The following is a 19,944-nucleotide window of genomic DNA, read 5'->3' on the forward strand; positions in this document are numbered from 1 at the left end:
GAGCTAAAGTGTTGCAGGTGTGGAGAAAGAGCAGAAGAGAGAGAGAAAGACGAAGTAACACAGGGGTGAAGGGAGAGCACCCTGAGGACTAGGAAATTAATCTAATAAAATAACTGAACAAAGGAACATAATAAAACTAGAATAACTAAGAAAAGGCTAGACACACAAAATAAATATAACTAGAATAACTAAGAAGGAACTGAAGGAAAAGTAGAAACAAGGCAGAACTAATAGGAAGAACTAAAGAACATAAATAATAACAAAACTCAAAACAAACTCAAGCAACCCAAGATCCTGACATAGTTATACTGACGAAAATCCACCCAGAGACAAAAACACCACTTACCACTGACAAAGTTGTATAATACAAAACATATCCCAAGAGATCATGTCATTATCTCCTAAAGATGAGCAGAGTTTCAGTGAGGGTAAAAATTATACATTTAAAAGAAAAAGAACATGTATCTAGTTAAATAACAAAAACAAATCCAGATATAATTGTAACACCAGAGAAAAACACTGTTATCTCAATAAAGACGGGTCCATACAGAAATATGCTATATAAGTAATATAGAATATTCTTTTAGAGGAAATTCCTCATTGACTTTCTTTTTTAGCCCAGGGCCCAACAGGGAACCACGTGACTCTCTGACTGGATAAAGCTGGCAGATATCTGAGAAATTTCACTTCTGTGTTCTAACTTGCTGTCCACTGATCAAATAAAATGGCATTTAAAAAAATTGTATTGAGTTTTTGTTTGCATTTCCAATTCCATCATTAGTTCATGCTGTGCCATCTTCACAATTTTCACTAAGCTAAACCGACTAAGAAAAAGTGATTCTACATCAAAAAGCTTCTTCATTCCTTCTTCCATGTTGCGTATGCATGCTACCTTCAAAAATAACTTTTATTTTGATGTTTTTCTACTTTTGTATTTTGTTGGTAGGTTATCTCTTGCATTTGGAAGGATGCTTAATTGTAAAATTATTTATTTTTATGACAGTGTGTCTTGATTGACAGTCAACAACTCAATTGCCAATCAAAATTCAATGCCAGGTTGGTGATAACATTCATAGAATAAATGTTTTGATGTTACATCAAAGTCCAGTTCAAATATATTTTTTTAGTGCCCCCACTTCTTCCAAAAAGAACTATCTGGGTTTAGTTGAGTCCATCAAAACCACAACATCTAGATTCTCCATTGCTGAATGTTGCTGCAAAGAGAGAGCAAAACTCAGTGAAGAAAAGACGACAATGGAGACATTCCCAGTTTGGCTAGAATCCAACCAGTTAACTGCCTAAACTGGGACTTGACAAAGGAGAAGTGGTTTATATAAAACTATTATAAAAAAGTAAAATGTCACTCAGAGATATTTTGGTGAAAAATATGAAGTAGGATAGGAGGAATTGGTCAACATAAATGTTTTTTTTTTAAGTGCAATTCTGTCATTTTTTCAGCTCTAAACTTACAGTAAAAAATAGCTTTGACTTCACAGCTTCATAAAGACCTCTGGTGCTCTCTGATATTAATTTCATCCTTTACAGGTGTTGGTTGAAAAACCTTTGTTTTTTAATGATATTTCCTGTTATAAAAATAAAATTAGAATACTTTTCTACTTGAGCTGCATAAATCCATCACTTGATTTAAATATTAAAATTCAAATTGCATCAACGGCTCAGTGATTTCTTCAAATAAAGTTGGTCGAAATGACAAAGTTCAACAACAAAAACTAATGTGGGTAGATATTTTTTTAAATTTACAGTTTATATCTGCTATTAAGCCTTTTCCCCACCTTTGTCAGCTCAGACTCATCCGGAGGTCGTAGACGTTTGCCATCAGTTCTACCAGGAAAATATTTTTGCTGCAGTGGACCCACCAACACATCACCGGCCATGCCTCCATCCTCTCCAGTTTGTGCTTCTGCTGCTGGCATAGCAACTGCTGGAGCCATTCCTGTCCCGGGTGTGGGCCCACACCCTGGGGTCTAATTAATACAACACACTGTGCATCCATATGGCTTCCTCAGGCAGAGAGAGGGAAGGGATAGACGGGCACGGACATACAAGATACACTGGAAACACTCAGAGTTTGCCACATTTTTCCATAGTAAGATAGTAAGAAAATACTACCTGTCAATTCGCTCTACTTCCAACAGCTTAACTCTGTTTATGTAGATAAAACAGCAAGCCAACCTTGGCACAAAGCAAGATTATACGCTGCAAATTCTATACATACAAATGTTTGATACAAATAGCCTGTAAAACCCATCCTTTTTTCCTTTATTTTCCCATACAAAAACAAGGCCACACATTTAAGTGATGGAACAAAGCCGTGAAAACAGATCGCAGTCCTTGAAAGGCTTTTTTTTCTTGTTGTGAGTATAGATAAGAGACAGAGGTGAGCTGCTGAAGAGACTGACCAGGGCAACAGGCAGAAAGACGAAGGAACAGCAGAGAAAAAAGCACTGAAGAGCAGCAAGTGGGAAGGAGTGAGAGTGAGTAAATGAGTGCTTAGTCACACAGTGTCAACTAAGCACACATATTGCCATGACTGTAAAAGCAAAACATCGAGAGCTTTGACTTTTCCCTGGAAACAAGCACAATAAAACTCTATTTCTATTTACTTTAAAACCAACACTGAAAGCCATTTAACTTCCACAACTTCTCCGCAAAACAAATGCAATTCCCATTAAATCTTGCTCTTTTTTTTTATTAAGCCCACTCCCACATGATTGAGTGATTATTGTTTAACATCTTTGTCAATGAATGTTCAAGTGGTGTAACAATCATAGACTCCATTGGATATAAATATTGCTATTGGCAGAGTTGTGAGACAGAAACAACACCTGAAGTCGACCCTGCAGGATGACTGGCTTCCTGCGTCAAAGACAGTGAGGAATTAGTCAGAGTAAGCAAGGTTTTGTAAAAAAGACAAACTGGTGATGGTGAGGAAGATGTTGGTACTGTTAGGATAAATGAAGGGGCGACGTTGTACCTATGTTAGCCACAACAACTGGAAGATTGAGCTGACTGAGCAGCTGAGAGGAGATCAAGATGTGAATATTGTCATCCGTTGAAATTTTGGTGACAGTTCTGTTAATGCTGACCAAAAAACCCCCAAACATTTCTGTCGTAGCTTTAAGGATTTAATATGATTTTACTGGATCATTCACATTAAATGAAGCAGTATTACAGAAACAAACTATATGAAGTCTCCCCGAGGAGCCTTCACAGTAACATTTACAGGATTAACCCAAGCTGTGTCCTGTTTGACAACAAATCTAATAGGAATGGGCTGATCATGAATATTACAGATGAATAACAAAAATGTAAACAAATTATGATAACGTAGTTGTTACCCAGGGCACCTTAGAGCACAACTATGTGGCTCCAGGTTTTTCCCAATTCTGGTACAAATAAAGAAAGCAAAGCAGTTGCTTCATACCATTGGAGTTGTGCACTCTTGGCAATTTAAGAGATCCGTTTTAAGGAAACTCTTCAATGTTGACGACTTCCATCCATGAATACGTAACAAAGATATAAGAATCAGTATATGTTTTATTCTACATTGGCCAATGTTGCTGCAAACAAACATGAAATTTGACTTCACTTACACACTCCCTAAGAGCACAGACATTAAATATGAATATATATAACCAAGTGACCTCCACAACCAGAAACCAATGTTAGGACTTGTGGATAAAAATTCAGCGGCACTCTGTCTGCCCAGAAGCGATGTTACTGCTACTAAACTAAGTGGTGAACAATTTCCCAGTTTCAAGATTTCCACGCCGTGTTCAGGGCCATGCGCTTTGAAATTAGTTAGTGCTTCAGGGCTCTTTTGTGTCTGTTGAAAACATTTCTGGACACAATTCTCAAATGTTCAATTTAACAGGCTTTCTCCAGAGAATACTCCGTATGGTGGTCATAGATGTCAAAGACGATCACTGGGGAAATTCATATAATTTTCTTCATGATTTGAACATCTGAGTGGAAATTTAATGCTCTACCATGAAAATATGAACTCAGGATGCATACGTGCAACCTCAGTTTTTATGAGTTAAACCTTAAATTCACACACACAATCTCTCCACCACTCTGTGTTTTCAAATCTTTACACTTTTGTCCATGCATTCCCACCTCCTGCATTAATCGCTCTTACTTCTTGAAGCTGAAGCTTGAATCCTCACACCTCCATCCTCTGCTCCCTTTGTTCCTCCCTCATCCTTTCTTTGTCCTGCTCTGCACATCAGTGTGCACACAGGGGAGGCAACATCTCTCCCCCTCCCCCTTCCCCGTGCTTTACCCTTAACCCTCCTTTTTCCTTCTTGGTGGAGCTCAGGCACATGGTATGCCTTAACTGGTGAGTACTCAATCCAATCATGTGTGTGTTTGAGTGATAAATGAAGAGAAAGGAGACGATAAGCATCCATCCCTGCATGTGGGCTCCACACTTATTGCCAAAAGAAAAGGCCACCCGATTTATCTTTAAATACATATAAATGTATTATAAGGTCAACCGTCCTGCCTGCATGGTCATCTGCAGCACAAAGATTCCCTCGGCACACATTGCAATCACATCAGCCCTCCTTTTCTCAGAAACAGTCACTCCATTAATGCTTCCAGCGCCACGTCTCCCGTGGCCTCAGCATGTTAATGCTCACATTCTCCATCAGTCACCCTCTACCGCAGGACAGTCCGTCTTAAACCGGAGCCACAGGCAACAGCGTGGGGTAGGGAGAAGTGGCAGAAAGGATACTATCATTTTCAACCACAAAAAAAAAACCCTTCGCTTGAAACATACCCACAACAGTCTCACAGTTTCTCCATAATTTACAGTTTACATAATGCAGTTTATTAGCATTCTTCCCTTGGAAGAAATGTGTCTCCCCCCCCACCCCCGCTGCCCCCCATTGCAGATATTTTTAATCATATATATTTTTCCTTATTTGTATTGTTCATCTGTTTTTGTTCAAGGATTTTTCAACGCTGAGAACAAAGAATCAAAGAAAAACAGCCCTGAGATCATTAGGCCGACGCATTACCTAGTGTAATGCGTTTCATGATTGCATAATGCAGAAATGACACATCATATGCATAACAAACACATGCTTTAAATAGTGCAGTTGCTGAAGACAGGATTCTTTTTGTAAATGAGGTGTTCTTTAAAGATTCTGTCTTTTAGCCACCTACTATTCTCTGTTGTTATTCTCAGAAAAAGTGTGTTCAGCCCTCAGCCAGTTCTTGGTGGGTTTACATTCACAGGCAGAATCTAGTTCTCCTTCAGTTTGTTTCCCCCCCAGATGGTTTCACATTTGGGCCAAGCACCTCCTGATACATGGTAAGATTTCCTAGTGGACTCTTTTACAGTGAGCTGGCCAGGTCCTGCTGCAGCCAAGTGTTGCCAAACCATTGCACGTCCAGCTCTGCCCTTCACAGCTGGCATGAATCTATTTTTCTGAAATTCAGTGACTTGCTTATGCCATACATATCCTCTGTTCTGCTTTACAAATAATAAAATGTTACATGCATCTGTACAGAGAGCATTATTTCAAACGTCCACGTTCTTTCTGGCAAACTTTAGCCAGACCTTCATGACAGGTAGAACTCTTGTGCTGTCTCTTTCCGGTGTTCATATCAATAGTATCACCTGTTGTAGGTCCCAACGTGTAATTTTAAGGTTTTTAAAGACTTCTTTAATCATCTTGCATCCTGCTTTCAGGCTGAACACTCTTTGATGGCAAAACTTGGGAATGTTTGCAGTTGTTATGACCGTAGTCGCCTCTTAGACGTCCCGACAGTGGATTGGCTGATTTCAGATTGTTTTGGGATCTTTTTCCATCCCTTCTCATCTGGAAGGGGATATAGCTGTTCAATTATAATTACATTGTTCTTATTGGTATTGTAAAGTCATAAAATAACCACTTACATTTTTTTTTTACATACACAAACTGTATTGTATCTAATTAGAAATTAATATGTTAGAGCTATCATCAGTGGTGCCGAATTTCAAATTGGAATGACGATTATACTTTTTTAATTATAGTGAAGATACATGCATTCAAACATTGAATTTCAAATAGAACTCAAAATTTAAGAAAGAAACCAAAAATTCCTTATCATTTTTGAAGTTATGTTAAAACTTCAAAAATGATAAGAAATGACATGGATTTCAAGTTAACATCACCCACTTTCAACACTTGACCCAACAGATGTTAACGTTTAATGAAAGTTTTACTTAATTAAAAACCATAGCAACAAGCAGATGTGGATTTACGTGCGAACACAAATCTCTGTTGAGTCTGTCCCGAGAACCTGCTGCTTAAACCTCCACAGTTTAAGCATTTCATTAACCTTGCACTTAATGAGATACTTATGTTAAAAGGTGTTTGTGTTGTTTCCCTGTTATAATTCAGAAAGTTTGCACAAAGTTCGCAGGAAAGCTTGCAGACAGCACTTTTCTTCAGATAAATATCTTCTCCTGCCAAACATAAAACCTTTTTTAAATACGGCTGATCCAATTGAATACTATTGAACCTGAAGTTCTTTTTCTTTTTTACAATATATGTGGATTGAATGCACACAGACCACACAAACGTTACTACTTACACATTGTAATTGGCATTAAAAACATGAAACGGGAGCAGACAGGATGGTTTTCATTATACGTGACGTGACTGGAGGGATGTCACCTGGGAAGGGCGTTTAGGCAGAGAAAATATGGAAGTAGTAAAAAAAAAAAAAAGAGGAGGGAGAACCAGAAAAAAAAACTGGGAACATCAGAGGAAGGCAAATTTGACAGGCTTTGGTCGCTCTGACCTCTGAACCCTCTCTCTCTCGGCTGCTCCCTTGGAGACGCTTAAAAGTGATTGGTGTGAGGAACCAGAAGACATCTGCACCCCACCTTATTGTCCTGTGGACTCTCCTGGGACATTGTGGTCTCGCTTTAAATGCTGTGGGGTCAGAGGGAACTGGGGCCCAGCCGAGCTGGTCCAGTTAGAGATAAGGTTTCACAGCTTTGGTCTCACAATTTGTGCGTCTGGGTGTTTGTTGGTGTCCATATGAGGAGGAGCAGGGAACAATGTATGGTTGCTACTGTACTGATACCTATGATGAAGAAGTTTCACTGCTGCTCCACAATAGCAGTCCTCCACAAAATACATTCCTTTCTCCTTATCTCCACATCGAGTTTAAAAACTGTAATAAAAAAAAAAATCCACATAAAGGAAGATGGTTTCTGGGTTTTAAAAATCTCAGAGGGCAGTTAGAGGACATTGTCCATGTTTAGCTATTAGATATTCTTTAGGATGCCTTCCACTGCATTGTTTTGCTTTATTTGTACTCAGTTTTGTATCACTGTAAATACGGCTGGAATGAAAACATTCAGTCTGAAAACTGATTATGAATTAATGTTCTACGGTGGTCTTTCTGCACTCCATACTGGTAAAATATCCAATATTGATGGTCAGAACAAGTCAGAAACTCAAACTAAAGGTAAACTTCTTTTGGTGCATTACACAGGAGAGGCAGATCCAGAAGCAGCTGGACTCTAGGTTTGTCTCAAAGTGCAGTCATGCATTGAGATTTAGCGTGATTGTAAGTCTGGCACCAAACCTGATCGACCAGGAGCTCTGGGGCTTGTGCTCGATAGTCTTTGTCTAGCCAGGAGGCCATGAGTTAATGTGGCGAACAGCAGAACAGAAAGGTGGAAAGAAGAGAGAGACCATTAAAGTGCATTGCATTGATCAGCTGCATCTCTGTGGACCACTAGAAGAAAGCAATCAAACACAAGTTTTTCATGCAAATTACTACACTTTCCACAAGGCACACAGGTGTACAGACAGTAGAAGAACAACACAAGGCTTATTATTACTAGAGCTAGTTTATTATCACTGATATTGTTTTTTTTTTCTTCCTTAAATCAGTGTTGCACAATGAACCCTAAAACAATACAAACCACTAAAAATGTTTTTTTGTTTGTTTGTTTTTACATTTATACATACACACATACAGTACATACAGTATATGTGGATATGTATAGAGATTTATAATTTAGAGGTGTGACACTCTGGTTTAAGGAGAGTGTAAAAACAAAACCTTATGGAAACATACAGTGGAGATCCCTGACAATGCTCTGAGAACACTGGTTAAAACATCTCGTGCTGACCTGAATCGAACTGTGGGTAAAAAGCAGATACTGGCAGTGACCTCAGCAGACAGACACACAACAAGACAGACCAACAAAAAAATAAAATCTGCCACACAGACATTTGTATGTATGAAGATGAGTTAAACATAAAGATTTGTGTCTTTCACATTCCTTAAGTGAAGTTGATCAGAGAGATAACATGAAAAAGTTTGAAATGCACAGTGTGTATTTTCTGTGTTCAGTTTGGCACCATGTTTGAACCCTGCAGGACGTAGTAAAAAAATAAACTGCATAGATGAAATGAATGTTTTTACTTGCAGCCACCATTAATCCCTGTACCAAGTTGAAGATTACCAAAAAATAGAATAGAATAGAATAGAATTCAACTTTATTGTCATTGCACTGTCACAAGAACAAGCAACGAAATGTAGTTTGCATCTATCCAGAAGTGCTATACAGGACATAAATATTATTACCTAATCTGATAGGTAATAATCCATTTTCTCTAATGACTTCTTACTACTGGAGGTAGACACAAGCATGTAACAAGTTTCAATCTTACAAATTTTAAGTTAAGTTTGCAACTTTAATGATTATGTTAACCTAATAATTTGCTGAATTTTGTATATGCAACTCTTAGTGAGTACCCTAAGAGCAATGGGTTACAGCAGATCAAATTTCCCTACTCCTACGAGTTATGCTGACAACTTATTGACATAATTTTTTCCCTTTAAGGCATTTTTGAATTCTCTCTTTCCATGTTGGGTTAGCAAGAGTAGCATTGTTATTTTACTATTTCATAGAGGCCTCAGTATTCACTGTTTTTCACCAGGAGGCTGTTATTGACTTAAACCTTTGATTTTAAATTTAAAGGACAGGTGTTGTGTAGATGGTCACACTTGTAGAGCAAATTCTACCCAGGAGCTCTTTCCCTGTTTCTGAGGCGTGGAGAGCGGCTTTAGCTCATGTTGGTAACATCAATACAACCCAGACATTCTCCTCAAGCAAAGATGGTGTGTGTGTGTGTGCGCACGTGCGTGTGTGAGGGGAAAATGAACACAATGTGTTATTTAAAAAAAAAAGAAAAAGGTAACGAGACTGACAGGACCTCACCCCGAGACAATCATGTGAACAGGATGCCAGATGGGAACAGGATGAGGATAAGGTGATCATCAGGCGCCAACGAGGGGCAAGACAGACTTTGTCAAATGAAAAGGTCACTCGGCCTTTTTTCATCAATACACACCATTAAAACAGATTGACTGACGATGTGAGACAGGACCATCAATTAGTACCATACTGAGATCACAACATTACTTTTGCCATTATTTGGCTGAATATCACAGTGTTACCATCACAAATCCAATAAGAATTAACTAACACTTTTTTTTAATTGAGCTAAAATAACACATTTGCCTTCTTTTTTTTTTTTTTTTTAATTCTATATTTTCCATGCAGATCTACTGTAGAGTTTACTTTGCCCACTACCTCTAAATACACTGGATCTATCTGCCTTTGTGAAGGAAGTATAAAAAAATATAATACTGATCTCAAACATTGAAGAACAATGACTGTAAATTACCATCTGACAACAAATTACTTCAGAAAGTCTTGAAACCCAAGATAGGTTTTAAGCAATGTGTGGTCTTTTGGGTAAAAAGTCTCCAAGCAGGTAAATTCATTGGATTTGTTAGCAGCTCACAATCATATCAAGGTCATTTGGCAGCAGTTTGATTAAAGTGAAGGATCTTTCAAGGACAGGGGGTGATTGAATTGTGTGTGAGCATTTAGATTTACAAAATTTCTTTTTTATATATCTGATTTCACACACATCTATGCCACTGAGAACAGGATTGCTTACAGACGAACATTACCAAATTAGCTAAACGAAGCCTTTCGTCTTTCCTTCTGACTTGATCTGTTTTCGTTTTCAGATGATGCATACTAGGAGAGAGATAAATGCTCAAGGAAAATGAGTTAGAGCCACATTTCATCAGCTTACTCCAAGTGAAACAAACCCTGTGAATACCCAGCCCACAGCGGTCTATTTATAATGATTTAAAGATTATACATCTAACTTTCTAGTAGTTGCTATGTAAAAAAATAATTAAGCTTTTAACAATTTTCTAAAGCAACTTAATTTTTTCCTCACTTGAATTTAAACCTGAATATATTTTGTCTAAGACCCAAAAGACACCAGAAAGCTACATTTTAGATTACTTTAAAAAAAAAAATCTAAATTGTCATTGTGAATGTTACTGCTTATCACATTATTTTCCAAAAACTGCTGTATAACCTGATGTGAGGGCATATCCCTCCTTAGACGTCCTGCAGAGGAAGATGAATAAAAAAAATATATGAACTGACTCATTATTCTCCCAAAATGTTTCTTCTTTACTTGAATATCCAACAAAAATAACCATACTTCACAGAAAATCATTTTTGACCTGAACATACTGCAGAATTGTGGAAGAAATCAAGTTGGAGTTATAAGAGCAAGGATCAATGATTCCTGAGCATGCAATCTCTCACCAAAATTCAAGGTTTGTTAAACAAAGAGGGAGAAAAATGTGAACAGTCTGTAAAACAGCTTAAACAAGATTAATCTCCACTTTTTACTTAAGGTGTCAGGAAGAGTCATAGGGTCTTCTGCGCTGGTGGAGTAACAGCACCAGTCAGTCTGTGATGACAACGCTGAGCCACCCATTAAATCAGACGAGTTCTAATGTTATTCTGCAACATGACAGCCTGACCTATCAAAGTCTAATCACGCAAACATGATCGCCGTTGAGCCAAAGACCTGGTGGATCAGGTTAAACAGTATGGCACTCAGACCTGTCACATCCACAAGGGCGGGCAATTTCCTGCAGGAAGAGATTAACCTTCATTTACAATGAGGGGCAGGGAAACGAAGTACAGCAGAGAATCACACTACTCATATCCCTAGTGAAACTACTCCCAACAGAGGTTAAATAAAACACTGATTCTCGCTGCAAGCAGCCCTGGAGGGAAAATATCACATTGGTGGCTAATAAATATACACAGAGCAGACATTTAGCTTCAACATTTGATGGACTATTTTAACAGTTTACTGCATTTCCCCCTCCTAGCACGTCCAATGTGATATTAACAATTAGGTACAAGAAATATATGCAAGAAGAACATCCGCAGAGAATTAAGTGTACATAACTTAAAAGGCAAACAGCTAGAGACAATCTATAATGATTACTGAGAAGGTAACCACATATACAGTACAGAAATGCTGGTTTGTATAACACGTGAAAATGACTGCAGAGGGGGAATCGTACAACTCTACTTTCCACATTTTTGGAAAATTGTGTTAAAAGAGAAATTTTGTTGCACTGTTTTGCATTCCGAGTTATGAGGAAAGTTTTTCTTTCTTTATTTTTCCACTCTTACAAATAATCTGAATTTAGTCAAGTTAAGGTCATAAGTCAGTCTTAGCCAGAGAGGAAAATCAATAAACCAATCGTGTGGAATTGTGTGAGTTATAAGTGTCACCCATTTTTTTTTCTCTCCGTTTTCTTGGCACAAGCACACCACAAGTGAGAGAAAATAAGTAACGAAGAAAAAAGTGAAGCACATTCACATCTAGAACTAGAAATGAAGTATGAAGTGTTGACATAGTTAGTGCTTGACAATACGGTCCTGAAAAGTTCTCCCTCCATTTGTGCGGGTTGTGTATTGTTTTTGTGTTTGTCTACGTATTAAAATTCACTACTTTACTGTTCGTACTGTTTCTTTTATCAGGACCTGAGAAAAAGGCCAATAACAGGGTTGAGGTAGGTAACCAAAATGCATCTGTGATGACAGAGAGCATTAAGCTGCATAGAGAGGCCCTGTGATTGTTTAACTACACAACAGTCTCTATATGAATGTTTCATTCAGCCAGCTCTCTGTCTGAAGTCATCAGAGTCTGAAAAGGCAGGTGATCCTGAAGTGTCTGGAGGGAGACGGGTGAGCAGCTGTGGTGGTTTTGGGCAGAGTTACAGTAGATGAGCAAGACATGGAATATTTTTCATCTACTGGGCACCAGATGTGTAAAAGGCTACCGAGTTTTAAGTTTTTTTTCTTTTTTTTTTAAGAAATTGCCAGGTGATATAATGCAAAAGATAAAAAAAAAAAAAACAAGACAACCAAGAAATCCAGCAACAAATATTTATAAAATTGTTAGAGATACACTGCTGTCAATCTGAATTGTGAAAAATACGATTACTTTTATTTATTTATTTTTTTGGAAGCTCATATTTGGTCTTTTTTTAAAACAAATATCAAAATCCCATGTGTGTTGTTGACAATAGCTGCTAAAAATCCACATTTAGGTTCTGGCTTTGATGAGGGATCAATACCACTCTTTATATGCTATTTATCTACACAAAAAAACAAGATTAGTGACGGTGGTGGATAGATCATGTTGACATATGACAACCTCCTCCATTTTTTTCTGCCTTTAAGTTAAAATACCTAAAACTAGATACAACACCCTTAAACCTTTTCAAATTTGATCACTTCACTACCATAGATTTGTGTGGTTATCTTTGGGATTTTGTGAGCTAAAACAAAACAAAGTTTTGCAGAAAGAAAGCTATACAATGTGCTTCTAGCAGTTTGCTTTGCCTTTGTTAGCAGGAACTAGTCAGAGTTGACACAAATAAGGCTAACACGCTTGAACATTCAGTCAGAGTCCCAATAGAAATGTCTAAATCAGGAAATGATAACGTTTTAGAATAGTCCGGTCAAAGTCTAATCATAACTCAAGATTTGTAGAAAGATTTGAAAACTGATGATCAGATCTGGTCTCAATCCATTGAGCCCAGAGAACTGAATATTTATGCACACCATTCCTTTCAGATTGTATTATTTTTCCACCCCCCCACCCCAAATACACACAATTTTGTCTAGTTGATTCACATAAAATCACAATAACTTTGTTTTTTACCCCTCCAGGGGGTCTTTTGTGGACTCCAGTGTCCCATATATGACAGTAGGCTGACAGGAAGGGGGAATGAGAGGGGGGAAGACATGCGGCAAATATCGTCGGGTCCGGGAGTCGAACCCGCGATGGCCGCGTCGAGGACTCGTGCCGTGGTCATTACGCCACCATGGCACGCCATAAAATCTCAATAACTTTGATCGATGTTTGTAAAGAAACAAAAAAAAGTTAAAAGGTTTGAATATCCTTGCAAGGCAGTGTAAATAAGCTAATCTCAGTGTTCTGAGATGCTGCTGCTTCTTTTACTACCCAACAGCAGAGAGATCAACAGTAACTAGTTACATATTTGTTGTTAAACGTTTTTGCCCGATAATGCTGACTCAACTTCTCTGATTCCCAGCTGGACATAAACGGATGGAAAAATAGATAAAAAGAGTAGCATTGATCTTCTCATCTCTAGCGAAAACTTACTAAAATGTAGTCATTAAAGTGTTAACACCAGTAATTTTAGAAAAATAATTTATTTTTTTCTTTATTTCTTAGTTATTAAATCTCCATTATCTGTCTGATGGGATTAAATTGATTAAAAACAAAACTATTAATACAATAGAAGAATAGAAACAGCCTTCATTGTCCCAAAAAGAGACAATAATCACTGCACCACCTGTAGTTGCATTGGTAATATACTGCTTCCTGTTTAGTTTGACAATAAATATCAGATCTTTTCAACTTCAATACTCGTGATGATGTAAACAGCAATGCAGTGTATCTCTAATTAACTTTTTCTTACACTCAACCTATCACTATTGACAAATGTGACCTTTAAATAAAAAGGAAGATAGCTCCCAACTTAGTTCTTACATATTTTTCAACTCATTGTATACAATGTTATCCGTCTGTCATCTTGCATGAGGTACTGACACTCTACAAACATCATATTCAGCAACACGGGAGGGGGGAGAACTTCACAAAGGGAGAAAAAGAAGGGTCTTCATTATGCAATAAAAAAATAAAACAAACTACAACAACAACAGTGACAACATTAACTTTGTTATCTTGAGGTAGAACAATAATTTCAGCATTTGGAAGTGCTTCATGTTGGATGCTCTTTTGTCCGCTTTTACGTCATTAAGGAGAGGAGAGACGATTGTTGACTTCTGAGGTAGAGCAGCACCTGATGTTGTAGTTATGCAACCAACTGGCTCCTCCAAATTTGTCGAGTGATCATGAGCACACGGGGAAGGGAAAGTCATTACAGCTTCCCGCGACACATTCATTCCGGTTGAGGTAGGCTTATATCCACTTGTAAGGTTCACACAGCCAAGTCTAGAACCTGCATGAAGGCCAAAAACTCATAAAAAATTTTGATATTACTGAAACAAAGTCCTGAGGCAGAAGATATCGAATCCCTGGAAGAAGGCTGAGGTTTTCTGAGTACGAAGGTGGAATCATTGGTGGTTAAGAGCAGGCAGCGAGTCTTTGACATCCACAGATACACATAGATAAGACCAACAACTTATAAATGCTTCAACAAATGGATGAGAAGGTCAGAATGTGGGTATGCATGTGCATCTCAAAGTCTGGTCTCAGAAAAATGTGAAATAGTCACAAAATCCAGGAAACCTCACTTGTATACAGTAGAACAAAGCATTTTATATATTTGGGGGTCATCTAACTAATCGTTTTCATATAGCACCATCCAGCAGACCTTACAACATTCACTCCTTTTTTGACTGTTTTAAAAAATATTATGACTCTGATTTTGCAGGTTATTTTTAAGAATATTTTAATGCAAAAATAATACCATGAATTACACCTGTGCACACAAATTGACTGATGCAATTTTGTGACTATTTCAAATTTCCCAGTGACAGTTCGTATATAAACATAAAAATACATTTTCAACAAGGACATTCAGGGGTCTCTATTTTCTGTGCTGCCAAACACCATAAAATGAATAAAACACTCCAATAAACCGTCCCAGATCCTCCAGAACCTCTTAACTTACTCATAAAAAATTTCTTTGCACAAAAGGAAAGAATACTTTGAAAAGAAACACTTGTCGACCTGAGTGAGAGAAAAGTCTAAGTGGACACTAAAAGTGTCGAATGTGAATGGGCCTTCATACATGATTAGCCTTGGTCCGGCTGAGCCGCAGCGACTGAACAATGCTCCTGAAACGGCGTCTCTCTCTCCTCTACAAACTCATCCAGAGGTATCGTCGACAGCTGGGTGTTGTTCAGGATGTAGGAGTTTGACTGAAAAACAAGCAAACCAGAGTTGTAAATCAAATACCAACATGGTTGTTTACAATGTTCATGAAAACCACGATGTTCCCGTTTAATTTTTTTTTCCCCCACTTTTTTCAAACTGTACCTACCGTTTCACTTTGGCATATTATTTAGCTATATGATTATGTCTCTTTTAGTACGTACAAAATTTATTTTAAAAAAGCCCGACTTTAACTCTCTGAGCTGTTCCTGACGACAGAAAAAGATTTAGTTTGGCTGCTTCAGACGTTGTTTACAACACGACAAAAAACACGCGTGTATCAGCAGCAGCTCCACATTTTTTAAGTATCAACAGCACCGTGAACCAGTTCCATCACATATACAAAAACAACAGATTTGTCAGGAAAAATCGTGACAGAAAAAAGTTTCTACAGTGGTTGGTAAATAATAAGTTAGTAAATTAGATGCTAACAGAGGTAACAAAATATTTAAGAAAAGAAGAATTTGGGTAAATGACAAAAAAAGTGAGAAAATGTGTGTCAAAACATTTACTTGGATTTATTGATGTGTGTGTGAAGTCATATAAGTTACACTTTATTTTCTTATCTATGAAGTTTTTCCACAAAATGTATATATGTTTAAACCACATACTTAATGTTACTTTTTTTCAAAATGCTTTGTCTTGGGACTTAATACTCTAAATTAATGACTGACTTTTTGAAAATGTTTCAATATTCGGAATATATCATAATATCATTATTTCAGTGTTTTTTCTTGAATGGGAATTGCAGATGCACAAACAAAAACAAAAACAAAAACAAAGTAAAGTGCCTGAGTGCCATACCATGTGGATCTCACCCTCATACTGTTGATGGCCATGGCTGCATTTTTCACTATTGTAGCGGTAAATGTACTTCAGTTTATTAATAAAACTAAAATAAAACAAATGAAAGACATTTAAAATTTTGTGGGATTCTGTAACTGCACACTGAAACTTTGGGTTGTGTGTTTTCAGTGGAGAAATGAGTCGTCATTCAGTAGGGCTGATTCTTATTCTTACAAAAAAAAAAAAAAAAAGGAAAAAAAAACTAAAACATTGCAAATTCAGTTTAAATATTTATTTAAAGAACCACTACATTAAGTCTGAACCATAGCTCTGTTTGTCAGCACTCACCATGCAGGCATCCTGTGTGTTGGGCTGAGTGAAGAGTCTCTCAAGCTCGTTGCTGTCGACCACTTTCTTCCCTGCAGTGCTGCCATTGACCTCCATCTCTCTCCTGGCAGCCCCGTTGAGCCCAGAGGCCCCCTGAGAAGAGGAAGAGGATTCCAGGACTGCGCTGTGCCCTGCCTGGGGGGTGGCCTGAACTGTCTTACACATCATTAGCCTGGAGATTGCACCAACACACACACACATATATAACACACTTTACTGCTGTATGAACATTAACCCTAGAAAATGCAGGCAGGTTGCTTCCACTGTTTTCATTTATTGTTGGGGATGTTTGTTCTGACCTGCCGCGGTAGCTGAACACGAGGAAGAGCACGCAGAAGACGATGCAAGTCACACCGATGTGGATTCCAATTATGATGCCGGTGGTGGAGGTTTTGCTCTCTTCGTCTTTCACACAGTCACATGAGCCGTCCAGCACTGAAGAAACACATTACGTGTTGGTAGGGGGAACGGCGAGGTTCATACAGAAATGATGGGTTAACTTGATATATTCAGAAAGAAGATGAAGAGGGTCATGTCTATCAATATGGAGGTTATTCAAGCAAAAATAAATCACCAGATTTTTCCAGTGCCTCGCGAAGTGAGATGAATCTAGTGGTGGCATTCCCATCTCCGTGCTGGTTGTAGGCAAGAAGCTTTATCTCATAAACCATAGAAGAATCTGAAGAGAGTAAAACAGAAAAAAAGCCACAGACTGTTAGCTTTTTTTTTTCTCCAACTTTTAGTCAGAATAAGATATTGTTGAGCTCTTTAATCGTGTGAATTCAGTTTTAATAGTTAGTCACATAATCTATATTGCTAAGTCTTTTTCAGGATAATTGTTTTTCAATGACAACCTTAATGAAAGATGCTAGCATTGGGAACATTATTCTTTCTTTAACCTTAAGTATAAAACTGTAATCGATGATGTTTAAAGACTTCATAAAAAATGCATTATACCACTCTGTGTGTAAAGCCGTCTGCACATTTGTTCACAGTCTAAAACGGTGCTTTATCATAGGACACCGAACAGGAACCTAAAAATATTGTCATAAGAAAATAAATAATATGTTTCCTAATCTGTAACAAAACAATTAGAGAAAAACATTATTATGTTTTTTGTGAAATGCTTTTTTGTTGTTTCTCTAAAATGGTGCGCTTTTATGTTTTATCCTTCTGAGCACATTAAATTACACTGCAGTACTCTGCAGTAAACTAACTACCATCATCCTGAAGTGATAATAGTTACTGCAGGATGAGCCATGAAGCAAACACAGCATTGAAAAATAATACAATTGCCTTGGACAGAATGAGAATCAGTGCATCAGAGCTCTGATTTAGCCAAGACTTAGAAAGTAGAGAGTGCCTAAAAGGTACATAAAGCAGTGAAAGTCCCACAAAAAAGGCTTTACAGCTTTCAAAAAGTCTCAAGAAGTATTACATTTACTGGCTCCTTAAGTCTTGTGCGTTAGAGAAAATATACAGAATTTAAGGATGTCTAAATACATTTGCTCATCATCAAAGTATTTTCTGTAGCAAACATTAAATTGTGCCATTATTAATAGATTTTAGCAAATCATCTCACAATTGTAACAGCTTAAGAAAATCTTAGTTTGAATGCCAGCAATGCATCATAACTTTCAATTACTGTGCAACAGTGGGCCTCACCGAGTTGAGTGATGTTGTACTGAGTGATGTTGTGAAGAAAGTGGATGGGACCAATGAACAGCGGTGTGTGTGCTCTCCTGTAGTAGAGTCTGAAGCCTTGATGTTGGCCCATCTTGGAGGAAGATTCCCACGTTACTTGTACAACGCTGCTGTTCAACACTTTGGTGAAAAGGGAAGGAGGAGCAGGAACTGCAACGCAAAACAAAATGTCAGTCAGAAGAACAGCAACAGGTGGGAATTGGTTGAAAAAGGATAAAAAAAAAAGACTAGTCAACAGCATATGGAAAACTAACAAAAATACTAAATCAATAAATAATTTGAATTTCTAACAACACTGGAGTTGCTTGGTCTTTTAATATTTAGAAAAATAAACCAAATGCAAGCGATCAACAACATGTCAAAAATAGATTATACCTGTATGTATCATATTTATTATCTCCTATGGTTAATAATCTTTGTAATCATCTTTTTGAACTGATGTTAACAATTGTCAAATCTGAAGCCAAACCAAACCAGATTAGCAGGCATCTACGGTATTAAAGAAGTAATCCCAGGGTAATTGGTCCAATCCTGCTCTCTAGCAAGCTGCAGTAAGTGATTTCAATGGTGAGAGATGAGCTTCCTCTGCAAGTCAAACTCACCCTCGCCGTGAGTGCTCTCTGCAACACTCTCTGAGGGTTTGCTGGCTCCGTGGGATGTGTAAGCCTTAACGTAGAAAGAGTAGCTGGTGGAGGGCTCCAGGTCACGGATGACCTGCTGCAGTGTCACCTTACTGACCGCCTCCTCATATTCCATTTCCAGCGGGTCTGAAAGGGAGAAGATGGCGGAGAAAGAAGATGATGTTAGAAGGAGTTGATTTTGAAAGGTTCCAATTTAGGAGACAAACAGCTGACAAAATTAAAATGTTTTCTATTAAATGAGAGAAAATGTGATATATAAACTGCTTTTTTTTTTTATTTTGTCATTGTTGTCCACTTCCTGACCTGTCCAGGGTGAACCCCGCCACTCGCCCGGAACGTAGCTGGAGATTGGCACCAGCAACCCTCCCGACCCCATTAGGGACAAGGGTGAACAAAATAATGGATGGATGGTTGGATGGATGGATGGATGGATGGATGGATGGATGGATGGATGTCCACTTCCTTGATTTTACAAAGGTTCTTCTGTGAGTTAATATGTACTCCAGCTTGGCCCTGCGAGTCTAAACATTCGATGACGAGGTAAATTGCAGGGCGTAGTGATGAGTGGATAAACGAGGTAAACAGGACGGTTGGACAGGTTACTGGATGTTTATTGCTTTTAATTCAGACAGACCCAGCCATAACTGCTATCTACACCCATTCCTCAGTCTGTTGGGCCATTCAATCTGCTGGTAATTACAGCAGATCCTACGGGTTGGTCCTCCCTGGGGCCCTTAGTTACCCATCCTAGAGAAATGCTGAGGTTACCATCAGATGTGAGTCTCACAGCTTTTGGATGGGTGAAAGTGTGTGCGTGTGCGTGTGTGTGTGTGTGTCAGTGTGTGAAAGAACCATACAACTCTCAGTCTTGGCAATGACAAATGTGTTTTAAGCCTGAAATCAAAATGTAATTCCATACAAACATCCATACTACAACATTATTTTACAAAGCATCGCTCTCATCTTTAACTCACATAATGAACTTTGGGTAATAGGCTGTTTTTCTAAGGTATATAAGATAAAGTTGAGTAACATTAATGGCTGACCTTGAC

At 38.0% G+C, this 19,944-nt stretch overlaps 1 protein-coding gene across 3 annotated transcripts in view; it reads right to left on the bottom strand.

Annotated features, from left to right (window-relative positions):
- Window positions 1–6,702: 6,702 nt before the first annotated feature.
- igdcc3 (immunoglobulin superfamily, DCC subclass, member 3) overlaps window positions 6,703–19,944 on the bottom strand; it is a 70,414-nt gene continuing 57,172 nt past the window's right edge. For 2 of the 3 annotated variants that reach the window (XM_044100570.1, XM_044100551.1), the window contains exons 9-14: window positions 18,854–19,018; window positions 18,213–18,401; window positions 17,122–17,226; window positions 16,847–16,982; window positions 16,509–16,719; window positions 6,704–15,361 (exon numbers count right to left, since the gene is read on the bottom strand). In XM_044100570.1, the coding sequence (XP_043956505.1) occupies window positions 15,236–15,361; window positions 16,509–16,719; window positions 16,847–16,982; window positions 17,122–17,226; window positions 18,213–18,401; window positions 18,854–19,018 (932 nt within the window). In that variant the 3' untranslated portion in view covers window positions 6,704–15,235. Of the gene's footprint in view, window positions 15,362–16,508; window positions 16,720–16,846; window positions 16,983–17,121; window positions 17,227–18,212; window positions 18,402–18,853; window positions 19,019–19,944 lie in introns of all 3 variants that reach the window. The other variant, XM_044100560.1, reaches the window with a different exon arrangement.

Source organism: Gambusia affinis, linkage group LG02 (genome assembly GCF_019740435.1).
Source record: "Gambusia affinis linkage group LG02, SWU_Gaff_1.0, whole genome shotgun sequence".
Taxonomy (NCBI): domain Eukaryota; kingdom Metazoa; phylum Chordata; class Actinopteri; order Cyprinodontiformes; family Poeciliidae; genus Gambusia; species Gambusia affinis.